This window comes from Mytilus edulis, chromosome 12, assembly GCF_963676685.1.
Source record: "Mytilus edulis chromosome 12, xbMytEdul2.2, whole genome shotgun sequence".
Lineage (NCBI taxonomy): Eukaryota > Metazoa > Mollusca > Bivalvia > Mytilida > Mytilidae > Mytilus > Mytilus edulis.
In genome coordinates, this window is record NC_092355.1 from 70,015,981 (window position 1) to 70,032,429 (window position 16,449).

General features: G+C 32.9%; 1 protein-coding gene across 6 annotated transcripts in view; it reads right to left on the reverse strand.

Moving 5' to 3' along the window:
- Nucleotides 1–926: 926 nt before the first annotated feature.
- The window catches only part of LOC139499016 (diacylglycerol kinase theta-like), a 46,842-nt gene continuing 31,319 nt past the window's right edge, over nt 927–16,449 (reverse strand). For 5 of the 6 annotated variants that reach the window (XM_071287674.1, XM_071287672.1, XM_071287670.1 and 2 more), the window contains 7 exons: nt 16,246–16,354; nt 15,732–15,935; nt 12,311–12,469; nt 10,817–10,982; nt 10,253–10,351; nt 9,128–9,254; nt 927–6,889 (listed from right to left, as the gene is read on the reverse strand). In XM_071287674.1, the coding sequence (XP_071143775.1) occupies nt 9,132–9,254; nt 10,253–10,351; nt 10,817–10,982; nt 12,311–12,469; nt 15,732–15,935; nt 16,246–16,354 (860 nt within the window). In that variant the 3' untranslated portion in view covers nt 927–6,889; nt 9,128–9,131. The remainder of the gene's footprint in view (nt 6,890–9,127; nt 9,255–10,252; nt 10,352–10,816; nt 10,983–12,310; nt 12,470–15,731; nt 15,936–16,245; nt 16,355–16,449) is intronic. The other variant, XR_011658076.1, reaches the window with a different exon arrangement.

Consider the following 16,449-nt stretch of genomic DNA (forward strand, 5'->3'; position numbering starts at 1 on the left):
TTTTTGCACTTCAGTGTTCCTGTTGTTTCGTTGTTTTTCTCCTATAGTTGGTGTGTTTCCCTAGGTTTTAGTTTGTAATTCGGATTTGGTTTCTCTCAATCGATTTATGACTTTTAAACTGCGGTATACTACTGTTGCCTTTATTATACACTGCTCACAGCTAGATTGACAGAGTAATCATATTTCAATTCGTGAGTCACCAGAGGCTTTATATATATATTTATACAGAGTGCAAAACCATATATATATATATATATATATATAAACTCGTCTAAACATCAACCCAACAATGTTAGATCTGTAAATTTGCTTTCGCAAATTTTTGGTTCTTCCCTCGCCGGGATTCGAACCCATGCTACTGTGATATCGTGACACCAAATCGCCTGCACTGCAGCCGTCCCGCTAGACCACACGACCACCTGGGCTATATATATATCAACTAAGACATTGATATTAACCAAATCAGATGCCCAGCTCCATTAAGACCAAAGTATGGGCCTGCTCTGAATGAACTCTTTGTAGATATTGATTAATATTAGGTGAAACCTGCCTTAACAAAATTCCTTTGTTTCCATTAGATAAGTGTTTCATTAAGGGGGTTACAAAATATCATTTGTATGCTTAAGGAAAAACCTCCTTAAAGATACTAGGGAAATCAATTACTATGCAGGAATGCTTTTTGTCTATACAAGACTCATCAGAGACGCTCAAATGAAACAAAGTCAGGGTGCAAAACCATATAAAAAATTAGAGAATAAATACTATAAAGGCTATCTTTGGCTGGAGTAGGTGAAGCCTACCTGTTTCAAAAATTAAAAAAATTACCAACAGGTTTCCACCATGTATTGGGTTCACTTTAAACAGCTTCAATTGAATGCATAAATATAATAGTTGATGGTGCAGGCAATTAATACAAACACTTCTCACTAGTTCCAATTTGTTATTTTAATGGAAGTAATCAAGTTTAATTCTAGATAAATTACATCTCACAGCTGATCCTACAAAATACTCAACGTCTCAACGGTAATTTGTTGTACATTTTCTTGATAATTTGCCTCAACCAGTGAGACTGAGTGAAACAATACACTACAAATGTTGATATAGAGCACAGTGTAATGATAGGTGAAAAAAGAGTGGAGAAAGATACAAGAGGGTCATTTAAACGGTAGGTGAAAGCTGTGATTAGGGATACTTAAACATGCATGAACTTCTTAAAAAGTAAAATCACTAAAATACTAATACAGTATTAGTTGCTTTTTCTTATTACTATTATCATTGGAGAATTTTTTCCAGAGTATAAAAAAAAATCAGTCTTGACATTAATTAACATTGTATTCTGAATTAATGTCTTGTCAGTACTATTTTATCTGCGTTGGTATATTAGAATTTAAGAATTTTGACATTAACATTGTGTCTGATTTTATGTCTTGACAACATTTGAGTCTGATTTTTTGTCTTGACACTAACATTTAAGTTATTATTTATTTAAATATTAAAATACTAGGACTGCCCTTTATTAATCATATGATAGTTAATATGATTTCTCTTTATGAATGTTATAAACCTTGAATGAAGTCAGATTGGTGAAAAAAGATTTACCAGCAATATTCTTGTAAAAGGCTGTCTACCACTAACAATATGAAAGCAATTAACTTATCAAGACAGCCAGTGAAGAAGACCAACCCAGGTGAAGCCCCCCCCCCCCCCCCTTTTGTGGGAAAAATGTGGTTGATTATTTGAGAATTATCTGAAGCATGATTATAGTGAGTGCCCACTTAGGCAGTCAGTGAAAAATTCTGGATCCACCACCAAACACTTTCCACAGATCCTACTTTTATTTAAATATTGATAGTTTAATTCATCTCTACATTTTTCTAAATAGGGATTCAATTCTATCCAAGATCAAGGGTTTGTTCTTTAATAATACTACTAAGTTTGCATGTTAATGGGCAGTTTTTAAAACATATCTTTAAATATTGTGAATTGTATTCAAAATTTTCAAACTTCATGGGTATATTCTTTATTAGGTAAAGTCTGACAGTATTTGACAACTTTGAAAATATACTACATTTAGAAGAAATTGAACTTGGAATTATTCCATTAAAATTTATTAGCATGATCCTAAATTATAATCCAAATGTAAAGTTTTTAAAAAACATGAATAATCTGATGCCTTATTTACTCTCATCCAAGTTTATTGGTTCACCTTATAAAACTAAATCTATCTGAATAAAAGGAGGAAAGGGATATTTACCTTAGTTAGTACAGTCTAACCACTTATTAAAGTCACCTTTTGAATTAACCTGTCAGACCCCTTTCTTTTTCCCCCAACTGTAGTAAAAGCTAAACATTTTGAACTTCAATTAAAAATCTTCTCTTTTCTTAGCTTCATTTTCTCTGGGTCCACCTTTATTTATAGGTTGTAAAAGCTTAACACTTTGAACTTCAATTAAAAGATCTTCTCTTATATTAGGTCCGTTTTCTCTGGTCCCATAGGGGTCCACTGGGTGACCTTTATTTATAGGTTGTAAAAGCTCTAAACATTTTGAATTTCAATTCAAAGGTTGTCTTATCTATTAGGTCCTATTTCTCTGGTCCAGAGGGTGGCATTTATATATAAATATGACTGTACCATTTCTCTAAGGTCCAATTTCTCTGGTCCCCAGGGGGTCTACAGGGTAACCTTTATTTACAGGTTTGACTGCAACATATTTCACCTACCAATTACACATGTGCTCACATGACTGCAATTGGAAAGGAGACGTTAAGAATATGACAAATTAAATTAATATTTACAAAGACTTCTTTTCACAAATCTATTACATACATACATTTCAATTTTTTAAGAGGAATCACATTATTTGAAAAAAAAAGATACTCCTCAAAAAAATATTCACTTGTCATTATGGCAAAAAAAGTTAAACAATTGTACGGCACACACGCACCCTCACACACACCAATAATATACAATTAATTTCTCATTATAAACACTCATACACAAAATACACATAGAAAATTATATCTATTATGAGTAAATCTAAAAATAACTTCTCCCTATAAAAGCCCCTTATTCTAATATTAGATGTGTACTCCATTTCTAAACAAAATTCATTATATTAAGTAAGATCTTGCAAGTAAAATATATTTTCTCCATGGTTTCCCCTTGTTGGCAAAGATATTTGTTTGTTTACTTTACAATATATATATGGTTCACTTTCTTTGGTAATTTTAAGACTTCAATTCAGCCCATTTCATCTGAACAAAATTTTCCATTCTGTTGGATTTGTTTTGTTTTTTTTGCTTCAGAAACTTAAACATTGTCAACATTAATATATGGTCCATTATTTTTTTTGGGCTTGTAATTAGTAGAAGAAATGTATTCAATGTCATATTATGATATCAACCTTTGAATAATAAGAATTACACTTTATGGTGTATAATAATACAAACCTTTGAATAATGAAAAAAAAATTCCACAATATTACAAAATCTATCAATCATTTTTTGGTATAACAGATAAAAATTCTCAAAAATATCTAAATACAATTTTTTGTACAGATTTTTTGGTATTGGGTAAAAAAGGCAATTACTGAGAATGGTCTTAAGAATTTTTAACCAGTTATTTTTCAATATATTATATTCTTCAGAGTATCAGATATTTGACTTGCGGTTTGTGGACCTAATAAAATATATTTTAATAATGTCAGTTTATCCTTGCAGTACAGTCTTCCTTTTATAGTCGAAACAATCAATGTGACTTGAAAAGAGATGTGAATGTATTTAATATAAAAATAGGGTTCACACGGTTAATTGTTTCTTTAAAAGTCAGGAGGTTTTAAAAGTTTAAACCTATGCATTGCACTTACTCTGCCATATTGTTCAAGCTACCAGTCTGGCTGAATTTGATAACAAAAATACAGAAATGTCCTTTCTTCATTTCTAACTTTCTTGCCGATTAAAGAGTATCAGCAGATGATTTTTATCTTTTATTTATCATCTATTAAGCAGAAAATGTCACTGCTAGAAAATCTGACTCTTTTAAAAGAGTTAATAATAAAATTTAGATTAACTATACTAAAATTACGTTTCTTTAGAGAAATTATTGTGAATACAACCTTAAACAAAACACATAATATACACTATGAGTGTTTACAGGGTTTTCCTTAATTTCAGAGCATCATGTATGAATGTGTGAATAAATAAAATATTAAATCACCAACTACCATATCTGATCTTATAAGTATCTATTATCTCTTTTAAATTCAATACTGTGCACAAAAGATTAGTTTCTTGCTGTATAAATTTCCCAATTTCTAGGACCAAACCAGTTCCCAAGGGTTTATTTTTATGTTTTCCTCATCCAGACTTCAGATCTTCTTTAATGATTTGTGATGAAATAGTTTTGCCATTTATCCTAATTGCAAATTAAGGGGGAAATACACTGTCAAGGAAATTTCTTTTTACAATTGAAATAATGGAGACAAAAAACATGCATTCTCCAGTGCTACTTTTGCTTAGGGAGCTACCATTTGATTTTTATGGGGGGGCTAGGATGATAAATTTTGTCCCGCTTTTTTTTTAGTTGTAATCTCTGTCCTGCCTTTTTATTTTTTACTCTATTCGGTCCTGCCTTTTTTTTTACTAGTTTATCCTGACTTCTTTTACCCAAATTGTCATCCTGTCTTTTTTTTTGCCAAGATGCTCATCCTCCCTTTTTTTTTACTCAAAACTCCTGTCCTGCCTATTTTTTTCAAATTTCATCCTAGCCTCCCCATAAAAATCAAATGGTAGCTCCCTTATTTAAAAAGTAAACTGCAATTGTAGTAACAGACTGGTCATTTCCAATTATGTGCCACAAATGGCAGAAATCAGTAATGGCCTGGTTACAAGGTTAACAATCAATATAATGAAGGGTCACCAGAGATCCAAAACGTAAAATCTTTGTGATGAAAGTTACCTTTGCATGAGACAAAAGTATACTTTCTATGGAGTGCTGTACAGTACATGCTAAAATAAGAGTTTTTAAATAAGAGTACTATACAGAATGTGTTCATATTACAAGGATGCCCCACTCCCACTATCATTTTCTATGTTTAGTAGACCGTGAAATTGTGTTTAAAACTCTAATTTTGAATTAAAATGAGAGAGATCATATCATAGGGAACATGTGTACTAAGTTTCAAGTTGATTGGACCTCAACTTTATCAAAAACTACCTTGACCAAAAACTTTTACCTGAAGCTGGACAGAAGAACGAACTGACAGATCAAAAGACGCACAGACCAAAAAACCTAATGCACCTAGGAGGGGCATATTGTTTTTTTATGTAAACCTGAAATAATTAATACAAGTGCAAAGAAGACAATGACATTTGTACAATTATATTTGTAAGATCCGATATGGTATTTGGTCAAAACACCTTGATATGGTAAATTAATTGTAATGCCTCAAGTTATCTGTCAACAGATATGGTGTAAAATTAGTCCATTGTAACTACAACAAAAATGTAAATAAAAGATATGTGATGGATAAATAAATACAACCCTGACTTAAATTAACATCTGATAAGTATTTTCCTGATACATTTTTTTCTTCAACTATTTACTGATGAATATATATTAGATTAAATGGCAAAGGAAGAAAGCTTACCAATAGATAGAAATTCTTTAGATTTTAGGAAAAAGAAAGGGAACATACAACTATAAAGTAATTCTTTGGATTAAAGGAAAAAGAAAGAAGACATATTCAAAGTTAGTAATTCTTTGGATTTTGAGAAATAGAAATGGGACAAACAAAGTTATTCTTTGGTGTAGGAAAAAGAAAAGAGGACATAACGAAAGGTAGATTAATTGCTTAAATTTTTAGAAAAAAAAAGGAAATACAATTAAGACGCAATTCTTCAGATTTTATGAAAAAGAAAGAGAACATACTGTATAGGAAATTCTTAAATTTTATGACAATGTCTGACTAAAGGGGAATAATCTAGAATAACAAAAAGAAAGATTTTTTACATCTAAATATTTAGAATTTTTAAGACAATGTCTGAGTAAAGGGTCACTAATGGGGAATATCATAAATGACAAAAAAGAGATCCCCTTTAACATCTGAATATTTAGAATTTTTAAGACAATGTCTGAATAAAGGGGAATAACTAGAATGATAAGAAGAAAGATTTTAAACATCAGAATATTTAGAGTTTCCTATCTTTTATGAAGTAAAGCACAGCATGCTAACAAACATAACCTTGTTTAAACAGACATACAACAATGCTACCTGTAATTGGCTGTTTCAGAATCTACTGCATTCTGGGTAATATTTTCAAAAGCATACACAGTGATTGGTTAGAAACGTTCTAAACAATGAAAATTCAACCAATGACATAAATTTATTTTCATTTTGGTGTACGAACAATGAGATTACCCATAGTCCTTTAGATTCTGAAAAGGCGAATTGGATAAATGATCTTTCTTCTATTTTTATTCTTCAAATCATCAAGAAAAACTTGACGAGTGCAAATAAAAACATAGAGAGCTTCCATAACATTAAGTAAACTTGAATGCTACCTATTTCTAATATAAACGTGAACAGATTACCTCCCTTTGTCTCTTGTTTCCATAGAAACAAGATTTTCTATAAATAAACCACATGCACACATAACTTACATTTAGTACACGCACGCACCCACACACACACAACCCTAACCTAATTATCACTCGATCACAAATTTAAGAACATTCTAAGTCAGTTTCTATAAGAGGGTAAACGCCATTCAATCTGCATGAGTCAAGCCAGTGTAGACTCTGGAATCATCACCAGGACACCAGTCCAACATCTTGAATGGTTTCCTGTCGACTCATAAATGGATTTCAATTCACTACAACCTAAATGTCCTGAAAAATATCAACAAATTAAGTGTTTTATTTGTAATTTTCCAACATACAATTGCTAATTTATATTTGACAAAAAATAGTTTTTTGCACAATTTTTTTATGTTTTACTCAATACAGAAATTAATACAGTATGCATTTTAATATACAAATTCAGTAAATTACAATCATAATTTGTAAATAACTACCAAAATTGTCCATTTACAGCCATCTAAACAATAACTAATATTAAATCAATACCATAAGGTGTATATAGCCCAATCCTTTACCTCTGCAGCATAAAGGTGTATGAAATATGTAAACAACACTTTATAGTTACATTAGATGTATGTTTCATTATGATACGTTATTCTGATTGGCTAACTGCAATCTCACGTTATTCCATAATCAACTTCATTACACAATGAAATTTATGATTGATGATGACACGAGGTCCCACAATAAAGTGCACAGGTAAATTAAATAAAAACTTGATAAAAATCGTGTTTTCATGATCCTAGCTAAAAAATGTAATCATAAGTATTGGATGCTTCTTTTTGTAACTTCATAGGGTTGTAAAAGAGTTGACCGTGCGCACATTTTTAGAATGAAGTGCAGAATATAAAATGTACTTCAGTCAACGCTTTTACACCCCAATGAAGTTACAAACAAGAATGTGTCCCCAGTACACGGATGCCCCATCCGCACTATCATTTTCTATGTTCAGTGGACCGTGAAAATGGGGTTCAATCTCTAATTTGGAATTAAAATTAGAAAGATCATATCATACAGAACATATATACTAAGTTTCAAGTTGATTGGACTTCAACTTCATCAAAAACTACCTCGACCAAAAACTTTAACCTGACATGGGACAGACGGACGAACGGACGAACGGACGCACAGACCAGAAAACATAATGCCCATAAATGGGGCATAAAAAAAGCATTCAATTCTTTAATAAATTTCATGTGTACAGAAAGCTCTCAGGATTTACCTGTATTACATATTTATCAGAGTATGCCTGTCTTTTTAAAGTATCATGCAAAGGAACAAATTTAAGTGGGCAATAATATGTCAAACTTATCAATCAAGTCAACAAAATTGTGAAAATATATCACCAGGAAAAGGCAAGAAAGGACAAGATGGTAACAAAAGTATAAGCAAAATTAAATCACTACGATGATTTCAGTAAACAATTTTTTGACAAGACTTTGTGTGATTGGTATTTTTTTGCCTCTCCCCTTTTACTTTCTGCTTTAAGGATATATTTCAACAGGCCATATTAACAATGTCCAAGTGGTTTCTATTTCATCACTTTGGAATTAAATGGTTGTCTATTGTTTTTTTTAACTCACTCTCCATTAATTTTTCTTACTTTTTTTTAAGGTTCTATTTCAACAGGCTATACTTACAATGTTAAAGTGGCTTTGTTTCATCACTAGGGCACTGAAGTTGTTTTTTTCTCCCTCCCCCTTTTTTATCTTTCTGTTTTAAGAGAGTTTGATTCATACTCACAATGTTAAAGTGGTTCTGTTTCATCACTAGGGGACTGAAGTTGTTTTTTTCTCCCACTCCCCCCCTTTTATCTTTCTGTTTTAAGAAAGCTTGGTTCATACTAACAATGTTAAAGTGGCTTTGTTTCATCACTAGGGGACTGAAGTTGTTTTTTTCTCCCCCCCCCCTTTTATCTTTCTGTTTTAAGAAAGCTTGGTTCATACTAACAATGTTAAAGTGGCTTTGTTTCATCACTAGGGGACTGAGTTGTTTTTTTCTCCTCTCCCCCTTTTTTTCTTCCTGTTTCAAGGTCATATTTTAACAGTCCATACTAACAATGTTACAGTGGCTTTGTTTCATCACTAGGGGACTGAAGTTGTTTTTTCTCTCCCCCCCCCCCCCCCCCCCCTTTTATCTCTCTGTTTTAAGAAAGCTTGGTTCATACTTACAATGTTAAAATTGTTCGGTTTCACTACTAGGGAACTGAAGTTTTTTTTCTCCCTCTTCCCCCCTGTTTCTTCCTGTTTTAATGTTATATTGTGACAGTCCATACTTAAAATGTTAAAGTAGTTCTGTTTCATCACTAGGGGACTGAAGTTGTTTTTTCTCCCCCCCCCCCCTTTTTTTTCCTTATGTTTTAAGAAAGCTTGATTCATACTTCCAATGTTAAAGTGCTTCTGTATCATCACTAGGGGACTGAAGTTGTTTTTTTCTCCCTTCCCCCTTTTTATCTTTCTGTTTTAAGAAAGCTTGGTTCATACTTACAATGTTAAAGTGGTTCTGTTTCATCACTAGGGGACTGAAGTTGTAATGGTTCATTGTCAGGAAAAAATATACTAGGTTCTGTGTTTCGTCTCTTTATTTTATTCTTACTCTTTTTTAACATTGTTGCCTTTTAAAAAATTAGAATAAAAACATGGACATAAAATATCACCATAATCATTGCATACAAACTATTTATGGCTCCCTTTATATTGCAGGAGTCACAACTTCTATATTGACAAAAACTATCATTGACGTGGTCCTATTTACAAATTAACTGATTCTGCAATTTAAAATTTTTCGAAATACTAAGGATTTCTTTTCTATCCAAAGAATAGGTTACCTTACTTGTATTTGGTTAAACCTTTCTGAATTTTGAGAACTCAATGCTCTTAAACTTCATACTATATTCAGCTCTTTTTAACTTTATGATTCAAGTGTCACTGATGACTCTTTTTTTTTAAAACAAAGTGCCCATTCGGCATAAAAATTTTAAGTCTTGTTTCTATGATGAGTTTATTTAAGACATTACTGATATAGTAGTGTACAATTGGGACCATCTTCCTAATGTTGTAACGTTTGACATCTTTATTTCAATATTTCAGATCTTTAAACTATTGTTAAAATGTAGAACAGCAATAAAATAAGGAATATCATGACATCATGCCCTGCTCACATTTTTTACATGTTTCTCCCCTCAGTACATTTTTTCCCCCTGGTGCATGGCAAAGACTTGCAGTCCCAAAAAAATAACTAAATTTAAACTTATCACTTGAACTTATATTTAAACTGAACACTTAAAATAATTTAAACTGATCACTAAAACTTAAAATTTAAACTGATCACTAAAACTTAAATTTTAAATAATACTAAAACTTAAATTTAAACCAATACTAACACTTAGATTTAAACTGATCATTAAGACCTACATTCAAACCTAAAATTCTAACTGATCAATGAAATTTAAATTTAAACCAATACTAAAACTTAAATTTAAACCAATACTAACACTTAGATTTAAACTGATCATTAAGACCTACATTCAAACCTAAAATTCAAACTGATAAATGAAACTTAAATTTAAACTGATCACTTAAGCTTAACTCTAAACTGATCATTAGGACATACCTTTAATGCTGATCTAAGAACTACAACTTGACCTGCAGGTTGTATCCATGGTTCACCGTCTACGTGTACAGGAAGATCACTTAATAATGTTATTCTTAGCTGAAATAAATTTAAAAATAAAAATCATAACTTAAATAATAAATTTTTGCTATTTCTAGCTAAATTAAAGGTGTTTTTTTTTCTTAACTTCAATAATAAATTTTTGCTATTCTTAGCTAAAAATAAATGAACAACTTTTCATAACTTTAAATTTTATAGTACATTTTTGCCATTTTAAGCTAAAAAAAATTGATTTCTATTTCAAAACTGCAATAATAAATGTTTGCTATTCTTAGCTGAAATGAATAAACAAATTTTCATAACTTCAATAATAAATGTTTACTATTTCTAGCTAAAATTAAAAAAAATCTTTTTCATAACTAATAATAAAAAACATTTTTGCTATTCTTAGCTAAAAGTAAATGATTTTTTTTTTTTTTCAATAATAAACTGTTTCAACTCTAAACTAAAATATATTAGATTTTTTTTCAGAAAATATGTCTAGAAAACTATGTCTCCACTTACATGGCCTCCCTGGGCTATCCGTATACCAGTGCGTAAACCACTATGTATCTGACCCATATGGACGACGCCTGTCACTCCAACAATTTCAAGCATGCCATCATAATGTGTAGGCTTGGCAAATTGGTCCTCTCTTTCTGGCCCCCATGGATTGGATCCTGATCCCCAACTACAAATAAGAAAAGTATATTTTTCAGGCTTCTCACAAAGGGAAGATCATGAGTCCTTTACTCTTGAAAATTGGTTAAGACAAAGTCAGTCTAAAAATACATCAAGATTGTAAAATGTTGCATCAACTGAGCACATATATCATGTAGAGTGGGGTGCTCATTTTCCCAACAAGTTTCCATGTTTTCTGCACTTTATGTTTAGGTCTTTATGATTTTGAAGTATACTGATATTTCTATATGAAAATAACATCAAAAGCAAAATATTCTTAGCTTGAAAACGTGTTTTAAAAAAAAAATCATCTGAAAAGTTAGATCAAAGGCTGTATAAAATTTCCTGATGTTTTGTCAAAGGGGGACACATATTTGCCGTTTTAACACATCTTTTTAAAACCAAATAAATGCAGCTTTAAACAATATTTATCAAATCAATTTCATTATAGATGGATAGCAGACATTTCAAAGGTGTAAACAACTGAAATTTATAGGGTAATCAGTCAAAGAATTACTAAGAAAATTTTGTCTAAATTTTAAAAATAACCATATCTGTTAAAAAAAATGTTATAAACCGACATATTTCTTCCATTTCAGCCATCCTTTGAAGTTTTTAAACCTCAAAATCATAAAACGGCGAAATTGTGTCCCCGGCGAATTTGAGCATCCTACTCTTTTTCATTTTTTAAAAAGATTTTTAAAAAATCTGATGTTATTTCCTTGCTATATTTGGTCATCTAGATTTAAATAACAAATTCTGTAGCAATAAAATTACATCTTCTCACTGTTTCACTTGCCATGACCAAAAATTGAGGGCCATTTTGAAAATTTGTATTTTCTAGAACACTATTCAGGAATCACTCAATCCCACTAATATGAGGTATTTACATCTTAATTTAACTCTATTTTCATGAAAAGTTGTTTAAAGTGGTGCTTACTGAATGACACATGCACACAGTTTATCTGTGTAATGGAAACTATGACTGCAGTTAACCACATGGAAGGTAACTTTGCTATATGTTGCCAACGTTTTTTTTCAAGTAATGTTTTTCAAAAAGCCCTAACCGTAACAACTATGTTGACTAAATACAAAGTATTTTGTGATTAAAATGTGCCTAAATATTTTTGTTAGCTTAATTGAGAAACAGACTGACATATTGAGTGAATGCAATATAAGCCCCACTCCTACACTAAGCATACAATGACTTAAATACCTGAGTATATTTAATATGTGTGATTAGAGCATGACAAAATATATCTTAGCTGAATTGACAGACAGACTGACAGACAAAGTTAATACACTATAAGCCTCACTCCCAGAGAAAGGATTACTAACCTGAGTATATTTAATATAATAAGTCCTTCTACAGGTGGCAGGTCTATAGGTTTTCCGTCAACTTCTACCTTTATATACCGATGTAAATCTCGTACTAGGGAGCGTCTATTTATCATTTTTCGTAAACCAATTTTAACATATACACCTTTGTTATGAAATCTGAAAAAAAATTAATCAAAAGTAATTATGAGATTCTCTTAATTTGAGTCAGACAGGAACCATGGATGTGTCGGACAAACATCACCAGGAACCATGGACATGTCGGACAAACATCACCAGGAACCATGGACGTGTCGGACAAACATCACCAGGAACCATGGACGTGTCGGACAAACATCACCAGGAACCATGGACGTGTCGGACAAACATCACCAGGAACCATGGACGTGTCGGACAAACATCACCAGGAACCATGGACGTGTCGGACAAACATCACCAGGAACCATGGACGTGTCGGACAAACATCACCAGGAACCATGGACGTGTCGGACAAACATCACCAGGAACCATGGACGTGTCGGACAAACATCACCAGGAACCATGGATGTGTTGGACAAACATCACCAGGAACCATGGATGTGCTCTATTTGGTCATCTAGATTTAAATAACAAATTCTGTAGCAATAAAATTTCATCTTCTCACTGTTCAACTTGCCATGACCAAAAATTGAGGGCCATTTTGAAAATTTGTATTTTCTAGAACACTGTTCACGAATCACTCAATCCCACTAATATGAGGTATTTACATCTTAATTTAACTCTATTTTCATGAACAGTTGTTTGAAGTGGTGTTTACTGAATGACACATGCACACAATTTATCTGTGTAATGGAAACTATGACTGCAGTTAACCACATGGAAGGTAACTTTGCTATATGTTGCCAATGGTTATTTTTCAAGTAATGTTTTTCAAAAAGCCCTAACCGTGACATTATATTGACTAAATACAAAGTATTTTATGATTAAAATGTGCCTTAATATTTTTGTTAGCTTAATTGAGAAACAGACTGACATATTGAGTGAATGCAATATAAGCCCCACTACTAGACTCAAGATACAATGACTTAAATACCTGTCAGAGTATATTTAATATGTGTGATTAAAGCATGACAAAATATATCTTAGCTGAAATGACATACAGAATGAAGGACAAAGTCAATACAATATAAGCCAGTAATGTTTTTCAAAAAGCCCTAACCGTAACAACTATATTGACTAAATACAAAGTATTTTATGATTAAAATGTGCCTTAATATTTTTGTTAAAAAATTAATCAAAAGTAATTATGAATTTCTCTTAATTTGAGTCAGACAGGAACCATGGACGTGTCAGACAAACATCACCAGGAACCATGGATGTGTCGGACAAACATCACCAGGAACCATGGATGTGTCGGACAAACATCACCAGGAACCATGGACGTGTCGGACAAACATCACCAGGAACCATGGACGTGTCGGACAAACATCACCAGGAACCATGGACGTGTCGGACAAACATCACCAGGAACCATGGACGTGTCGGACAAACATCACCAGGAACCATGGACGTGTCGGACAAACATCACCAGGAACCATGGACGTGTCGGACAAACATCACCAGGAACCATGGACGTGTCGGACAAACATCACCAGGAACCATGGACGTGTCGGACAAACATCACCAGGAACCATGGACGTGTCGGACAAACATCACCAGGAACCATGGATGTGTCAGACAAACATCACCAGGAACCATGGATGTGTCGGACAAACATCACCAGGAACCATGGACGTGTCGGACAAACATCACCAGGAACCATTGACGTGTCGGACAAACATCACCAGGAACCATGGATGTGCTCTATTTGGTCATCTAGATTTAAATAACAAATTCTGTAGCAATAAAATTTCATCTTCTCACTGTTCAACTTGCCATGACCAAAAATTGAGGGCCATTTTGAAAATTTGTATTTTCTAGAACACTGTTCACGAATCACTCAATCCCACTAATATGAGGTATTTACATCTTAATTTAACTCTATTTTCATGAACAGTTGTTTGAAGTGGTGTTTACTGAATGACACATGCACACAATTTATCTGTGTAATGGAAACTATGACTGCAGTTAACCACATGGAAGGTAACTTTGCTATATGTTGCCAATGGTTATTTTTCAAGTAATGTTTTTCAAAAAGCCCTAACCGTAACATTATATTGACTAAATACAAAGTATTTTATGATTAAAATGTGCCTTAATATTTTTGTTAGCTTAATTGAGAAACAGACTGACATATTGAGTGAATGCAATATAAGCCCCACTACTAGACTCAAGATACAATGACTTAAATACCTGTCAGAGTATATTTAATATGTGTGATTAAAGCATGACAAAATATATCTTAGCTGAAATGACATACAGAATGAAGGACAAAGTCAATACAATATAAGCCAGTAATGTTTTTCAAAAAGCCCTAACCGTAACAACTATATTGACTAAATACAAAGTATTTTATGATTAAAATGTGCCTTAATATTTTTGTTAAAAAATTAATCAAAAGTAATTATGAATTTCTCTTAATTTGAGTCAGACAGGAACCATGGACGTGTCAGACAAACATCAACCGGAACCATGGATGTGTCGGACAAACATCACCAGGAACCATGGATGTGTCGGACAAACATCACCAGGAACCATGGATGTGTCGGACAAACATCACCAGGAACCATGGATGTGTCGGACAAACATCACCAGGAACCATGGATGTGTCGGACAAACATCACCAGGAACCATGGATGTGTCGGACAAACATCACCAGGAACCATGGATGTGTCGGACAAACATCACCAGGAACCATGGATGTGTCGGACAAACATCACCAGGAACCATGGACGTGTCGGACAAACATCACCAGGAACCATGGATGTGTCAGACAAACATCACCAGGAACCATGGATGTGTCAGACAAACATCACCAGGAACCATGGACGTGTCGGACAAACATCACCAGGAACCATGGACGTGTCGGACAAACATCACCAGGAACCATGGACGTGTCGGACAAACATCACCAGGAACCATGGATGTGTCAGACAAACATCACCAGGAACCATGGATGTGTCAGACAAACATCACCAGGAACCATGGATGAAACATTTCAGTTCACTTCTGGTTTTTAGTGGGATTGGTGTTGTTTTTCAATCTTACAACTTTCAGTCTTATTTTCAATCAGTTTTTTCAACTTTTTGTCCTCGTCGATGTCCTGCATGGACTTACAACTTTTATAACCTCACTCGCATATTTTTTTTGATAATGGCAACTTCCAGTACCCCTTCTCCCTTTTTTGTTTGAGTGCTCAAATAATGAATACACCGACTATTTCCCTCAACATTAGTATTCTACTCACCTGTATCTAAATGTCTGCTTGCTTTACTGTACTCACCTACTATTAAATTTATCTGGTTTCCCTTCCCTTGCATTATGGAAGTCCAAACAAACTTCAGCGTCAATGCCGATTCCAAAATAATTATTCATTACAAATATGGTTGTGGTGTCCTCATTAGTGTTAGGACAGTTCGTGTCATGATCTATAGCTATTTTTGTCTCGTCTTGCTCTTTCTCATTTGGATGGAAAATCACAGTCCACCTGGAAACATTCAGTGAATTCAGTTAAACCATATAATTTTTATGAATCAGAAAGTGACAATTTTATTTCTTGTCAAATGATCCTTCTTCGGTCCCTTATTCATTGATTCAGCCATTTTAATAAATTTTCTCCAGATTTTGGTAAAATAAAAGAACCTTGGTCTATCCTCCCTAAAGACTTTAAAGTCCAAAAAGTATGTTACTAAGAAAGAATTTGGGTTGTGGAATGACCTATTTCACACGACAATTAGAACATTATTTGAATTTTGGAAGCCTTCAGCTTATTTTTCTTGAACTTAAGGGTTACTAACCGATCTAATTTGATTTCATCAGCATCTATCACATCACGTAACACATTTAATGGATCTTCTCCACCACCATAACCTGGTCCCCATCTCAGTACACGTGCCAGATCATTACCTGTAAGCAAAAGAAACATTTTTTATTTTTTCTCAAAAGTAAATCATTTTATTCATTTAATCTTAACAACCTTTGATCAAAATTCTTCAATTGTA